We start from the raw sequence: 6,815 nt of genomic DNA on the forward strand, positions 1-6,815 counted from the left end.
TCACAATAAAAAAAATTTACTTATGTCATGATGGAAGAAATACTTATCTCATGATGTGAGCAAATACTTAGGAAGTAACTTATGTAATTGAATCGATCCACTAAAGTCTTGAGTAAATGTGTAGGATCAGATCCCAAAGATAGTAAGGACTTTCTTTCTTATGAAAGAAAGTCTTCTCCAAAGATTCTATATAAATTTATTTATGAAACCGAGATAGTTATCTTTCTGCACTAAGAGGTTTGTCTGAGTATGCTGTTTGAATTGTAGTTTGTTTGTTATCTGCAGTCCTCATTCTGTTAATCCTTCTTGCAGCGCCGGAGGGATTGCATTGTCAAGTTTGGTTCCTGCTACAGTTAATTCTCTTTCTTCTTTGGCTAAAAGTTCAAACACTGCCTTACAAATTTGGTCTTTGCATGGTCTACTGTTGACTGTGGAGGCTGCTGGATTGTCCTATGTTTCTCATGTTCAGGTATCCATATATTCTGAGTATGATGCTTCAGTGTCTCTGAGAGCATCAGTTATCCACATTCTTTGATTATCATGGCTAACATTTGATTTAGTGCGTGTTTTTCTTATCACATTCTTCGGTTGTCATGGCTAACAATTGATTTAGTTGTCTGTTTCTCTTATCACATCTTGTTGTTGTTGTTGTTGTTGTTGTTTCTCTTATCACATCTTGTAGAATCTACTCATGCTGACCAAATTTAAGATACACTTTTCAAATAGGAAGTGTTTGATAAGAAGAGGATGGTTTTAACCATCTTCTGGTTTATCGGAGGTCAGAAGTAGCTCTTGAATTAGATAATAAATGATAGAAACTCTCAAACTTCAGCCAGCTGTTTATGGCTCATTCTTGAGCATATTACTTATCAAGAAGCTAATTATCATGCTCAGATAACATATTTGGTTGGATCTAGTGGAAAAAGTCAAGATATTCAGTTTTGAAGAAGAGACCATTGGCTAACAACAAAATGTGCTTTGCTAATAAATCCGTTAAGATTTACTTGGCTACCTTCGTTCAGAAACGCATCTTATGTTCACTCTACTATTTTATGGATATGTTCTCCAGAGCATTTGGTGTTTGTGTCATCTTGTGTTTTGTAAGTGAGTGATTGTCCTTCCTGATTGCTCTTCGTATTGAAGCCTGATCGCGATAAATTGTTGATTAAGCAATTTTCTTGAATCATTACGCCTTAAAAGCTTGCCCATTTGATATTTTGTTACTTTTTTTTTGGTTACCATTTTTATGTTCACATTGCTTCAAGAGGTTACCCTTCTGATATGTTGAACAAGAAAGGCAATTTGTCATTTTTTTTATTTGGCACCTCTAGGTTCTAATTCAACTCTTCGTTTAAGTCTAAAGTTTCCTATCTTCTTTTACTTTCAGGCGACACTTAGCCTTGCCATGGATATTCTGTTGTCAAATGAGATTGGTTCTACTAACCTGCAGCAGGCAGTGGGACGCCTTATAAATGCTATTGTTGCTGTCCTTGGTCCTGAACTTTCTCCTGGCAGTATATTTTTCTCACGTTGCAAGGTTTGTAAATTCAATCTTTAAGAAGCTTAAATCTGTATTTTTGATCCGTATTAAAAGAAGCCATCATAACCTAAAGACAACAAAAGTGCAAGAACTCCCCCAAGCTCACATGGATAAGTTAGAAAGCTAGTTTTAGTAAAACGATCTTGCTGAGAGTATCTAATTTTTAAAATTGAGAAAAGTGTATGCCATTTGCTTTAGGGCTCTGCATAATTTGGTAAATACCGAATTACCGTATCGAAACCGAAAATTTTGGTATTCGGTATTTGATATTTTGGTACTCGGTATGGTATTTGGTTTAAGTTTTAAAAAATATTGGTATTAGGTATGGTTTTTGGTATTTTAAAATGAAATACCGAAATACTGATACCGTACCGAAATATATATTATATTACACAATACACATTATTAATTATACCATAAATATAAAAATCTAAAATTTTACTTTCCTTTATTCTCTAAGTTCATCAATTAACTCTAAGCAAGTAACAAGACATTTCTAATGATCAAATTTATTCTTTTATGTACAATTTTCTCTCTCTGGGTTGATATTTGCTAGTTTTGGATAAAACTTTTGTCAACTAACTTTTTTAGTTTTGTACTTTTGAGTATTTTAATTTAGAATATTTCAGTCTATGACTCTATGCACTAGTTAGTATTCAAACCGAATAAACCGAAGTTACCAAACCGAATAAACCGAAACCGAAGGGAGAAAAACCGAACCATACCGAATTTAATTAGGTACGGTATTGGTATTGCATTTTAAGAAACTGAATACCGAAAATACCGAACCGAAATGTCTAAATACCGTACCTACCGACGAACACCCCTAATTTGCTTACCACCTTTTTATGGCAAGTGTTATATGTGCAACTAAGTAACGTTGTATTGATGAATGAAAGATCACGTATGGGTTACAAGTGTATGTCAAGTGTCTCTTAAACATTCATTAAACTCATCGTGTTTATTGACGTTTCTCTATATGTTGTCAAATTTAACTGAGGCAAATATCGGATATGTAATGTACTATTCTCTCTGTCACAATTTATATGTCATACTTCCGTTTTTAGTCTGTCCCAAAAAGAATGTCATACTTCCTGATTTAGAAACATTTTAACTTTAAATTTCCATTTTACCCTTATTGAGATGATTTATAGCAATCAAAATGTCGACTTTGAGATTGTCTGTGTCATCTCAAAACATTTATCTTTTAGCAATTTTCTGGTTAGATAAATTCATAAGTATAAATGAAATACACCTGAATATCATTTTTGCTGAAAAAGATGGATGGATTTTTAATTAGATACTTTTTAATCATTAAATATCAATACACAGGAACCTATATGTAATTACAGCATTTTTATGTTACTTTGTTTCATGAGCTCAAGTAGGAGTGTCAAATTTGGTGAGGGATATAACGGGTATGTTTAATTTGTAGATTGTTATTGTATTTTAAAGATACCCATGTCATCCCTGATCAAAATGGGCAGGTAAAAGGATGGCAATAGAGCTATGGCATCATTAGATAAATAACAAAGTATGCACTAAAAGTGGATATACTCTGGTCCGAGGAATTTCTCTGGTAAGAAGTAGTGCGATGCTCTTATCAAGAGATAAATACATTAAAAAAAATGGAACAACTTCCTTGATAGCCGTAATTGTCCTAGAACTATTTATTGTAAAGTTTAGCGTATAAAATGTTATGGGGTTTCTGCCAAATAATCCTAGTATAGGAATTGAGATAATGAGACGCAAAAATCTACTAAAAGTTGGAGGACTAAACAAAACGGCCTATTAGCATGAATTGTTTTACCATATTTGAAGATCTTTAATTTATTTTTGACCACAAGGAATTATAAACCGTGTCGTCTTGTCACTGTTCACTATCAATATTATGATATTCAATTATCCGTACAAAGTTATCTAAAAGATATGAAATATTTGCATGGGGTAATGCATGCAGTGAATAATCTTCTTCACTGGTATGTGTTTAGCATATAGTACGTCTTCCAATATATTGAGGTGGCTTTTGACTTCAGTAGCACCATTTCTTTTTTTGCTTACTAGATTTTTCTAACCTTAGTTTGTCCAGTTTCCATTTAATCTTGTGTTTTTCTTCAGTCTGTCATTGCAGAGGTCAGCTCCCGGCAAGAGACTGCAACACTTTATGAGTATGGCCACTTGTTGTTCATATATTTTTCCCCTTTTTCTATTGACCAAATAAGAAGCAATAGTTTTGAGACCAGTGTGGTTTAGGTCTGGCGAGGACATCAAAGCACTTCATTTGACTCATGCCTGCTTCATCTAGCTTTGTAATATTCACGTTGAATTTTTTTAGTGTTCAGATTTTATCTTATTTTTCTTGTTAATTCGAAGGAATGTCCGATTCACTCAGCAGCTAGTTCTTTTTGCGCCACAAGCTGTTACTGTGCATTACAATGTGCAAACACTGCTCCCAACTCTATCCGCAAGACAGGTAGTGCTTTCTCTCCCTTGGAAAAAGAGGGTGGGGAATCAGGGGACTGGGAGTGACTCCTTTCTTGTTTAATCTTGTGAGTACTGAAACTTCTGAATTTCATTTACAACAGCCAACGCTGCGACGTCTAGCTCTATCCACTCTGAGACATCTCATTGAAAAGGATCCAGTAAGTAATTTGACTGTGACCTATGTGCCATCCTGTGCTTTAGATATTTTGATACCTTAAGGCTAGGTTTTGCCGGTTGTCAGGGATATAGACGGAACAATAGCTCTTTCTATGCTTTAAACCTCTTTGTTGTATAATATAGAGCTTGCTCGAATACTAATTAGGATGAGCTAATATTCAAGAATCAAGTTAATTGCTTAAACTCTAATGATACGAGTTATGTTCAAATATATGTTAAACTAGAATATGGCATTGTAGGCAATAAAATACTCTTCATATAGTCTAAAACTTGAAAATCCTTGAAGAGCAAAACTTCACATCAAATGGGGGTCAGATCCTTTTAATCCTAACTAAAGTATATGTCCCATGTGACAAAGAAAAAACACCACGAGAGCACAAGTATTCATCGACTGAATCCAGAAGTGAAACTTCACGGCACAGCTCCACTGACACAGGAGTTTGTTTTATTTGCCCTTCTTCCTGTTCTTTCCATCAATCCACGTCCCCCCTTCCAAACTCCTAACCCTTCAACTTTTCCCCTTGGCTTAGAAATGAGGCAACCTCCCCCTCCCCCTCTCCCACCCATCGGGCTTCTGCCTGGCCATCCCCCCTCCCTCCTTTAATGCAGGCACCATTCCTGTATTCAGAAGAATACATTGAAATCATCAGCCAGGTTATATACTAACAACCTTTTGGATCTTGGTTGAAATCCTGTCGTGCCTGTTTGGGTGGCTTTTCTGAATACTCTGAAATGACTGCAAAACTACAGGGCTGTTTTGTGCAATCAACTCCAGACTTCATCCTTTTGATGACTTCTTTCATTGTTCTCGACATTTAACTGGCAGGAAAACTGCTCCCATATGTCTTTCCACTTGGAAAACATAACATGTGAAAATCATACAGCTAGGAACAACCTCTTTAAAAGAGAAATGTAATATATACTCGAGAAGAGTTTATGAAGAATAATAAAATGGCAATTTCAGGAGATCTATTTTCAATTCACTCTTTTAGTTTCCGAGTTCCGATTTGTCTGCTTTGTACTATATTTTAACGGATGCTTGATGTTGTTCAGGGGTCCATCATGAATGAAAATATTGAAGATACATTATTCCATATGCTCGATGAGGAAACTGATGCTGAGTAAGTTATTATGCCCACACAAACTGGTCCTAACCCTTATCCCTTAATTGTTCTCTAATTTGGTCTCTCTGTTTGTTTGGGCTGGCTTTATTAGTTTTAGGTCTAGCGTCTGGCATTCCATTTCTTTTTTGGAAATGAGTTAACTATTTAGATTGAGGGAGGCCCAAGGTCCATTTTCTTAATGGTGTGAGATTAATGAAATGCTTTTTACCAGTAAAAGCAAAGTTATGCACTAGAATCATTTGACTAGGGAGGGAAGTAATTTAGGAGAAAACTGCAATAGGAAAGAAATATGCGGGTATATCATACTTCCTAGTTTATGACACAAGATGAAATAGTTAACATTGTTTTGTATCATTCCCAAGCATGAAGAATGACATTTTTATTGATTTAGTTCCTTGTATAAAGGTAAATGTTCCCCCTCTGGCCCATAAGAAATGTCAAGTCTCAGTGCCCGAAGAGTCTCTCATTTGCTTTTTGCGGATGACAGCCTGGTCTTTTGTGATGCCGATATGGTTTCAGATGGTATCAGGACTCAAAATCAACCTCGGCAAGTGTGAGATTTTCTCGGTGGGCTCTCCTCGCAGATGTAAGGTGGGCTCTCTTCCCACTACTTACCTGGGTCTCCCATTGGCCGCTTTGCATAAGGATACTACGATTTGGAATCTAGTGATCGAAAGGGTTGAAAAAAGATTAGCAGGCTGGCAGAAACCGTACTTGTCAAAAGGCGGTGAGGAAGTGCTTTTTAAAAACACTTTCAGTGTTATCAAAGGCGCGCTTAAAACGCGCTTAAGCCCTAAAGCGAGGCTCAAAACATGCGCTTTGCCTCGTTTAGCTGGGCGGTTTCCGTAGAAGAAAGCAAAAGGCGTGGAAGTTCGCACCGCTAGCTCTCATGTGGATAGTTTGGGGGGAGAGAAATGGAGAGCTTTTGAGGGGATTGAGTCTCCTTTTTCACATCATAAGAATAGTCTTTTATCTTTGATCGCTCTTTGGTGCACTCGTATAGCCCCTACTTCACTTGTATAGAAGATTGGGCGTATTTTGTAGAGAATCATGTTTTGATGTAAATTCTCTACTTTTTGGTATACTTCTTGTATAAGGGAGTTTTCTCCCTTTTGATTAATACAATTTACAACAACAACAACAACAACAACTACCCAGTATAGTCCCACAAGGTGGGGTCTGGGGAGGGTAATACGTACACAGGCCTTACCCCCACTCGAAAGGGCAGAGAGGTTGTTTCCAATCGACCCTCGGCTCAGGAAAAGGAAAAGGAAAACAAAAACAAAAAAAACAAAAGAGCATTAGTAACTCCAGCAGAAATCACATAAATAATTATCTAAACATAGACCATAAATAAAATGGCATGCAAAAATATATCGACCAGTAACTACCATAAGGGGGCACAATACAATACACAGATCATCTATGGAGAGCCCTACCAAACCCCCCCCCCCCCCCACGCCCGGACAGAGTATAGACACCTTAAGCAT

General features: G+C 36.6%; 1 protein-coding gene across 1 annotated transcript in view; it reads left to right on the plus strand.

The window, feature by feature from the left end:
- LOC109217357 (HEAT repeat-containing protein 5B) overlaps positions 1–6,815 on the plus strand; it is a 48,299-nt gene that overhangs the window by 25,021 nt on the left and 16,463 nt on the right. Inside the window, exons 25-30 of the mRNA XM_019381597.1 lie at positions 313–469; positions 1,388–1,537; positions 3,659–3,708; positions 3,914–4,013; positions 4,126–4,182; positions 5,255–5,322. Of these exons, the coding sequence (XP_019237142.1) occupies positions 313–469; positions 1,388–1,537; positions 3,659–3,708; positions 3,914–4,013; positions 4,126–4,182; positions 5,255–5,322 (582 nt within the window). The remainder of the gene's footprint in view (positions 1–312; positions 470–1,387; positions 1,538–3,658; positions 3,709–3,913; positions 4,014–4,125; positions 4,183–5,254; positions 5,323–6,815) is intronic.

The sequence above is a fragment of the Nicotiana attenuata genome, unplaced genomic scaffold (assembly GCF_001879085.1).
Source record: "Nicotiana attenuata strain UT unplaced genomic scaffold, NIATTr2, whole genome shotgun sequence".
Taxonomy (NCBI): Eukaryota; Viridiplantae; Streptophyta; class Magnoliopsida; order Solanales; family Solanaceae; genus Nicotiana; species Nicotiana attenuata.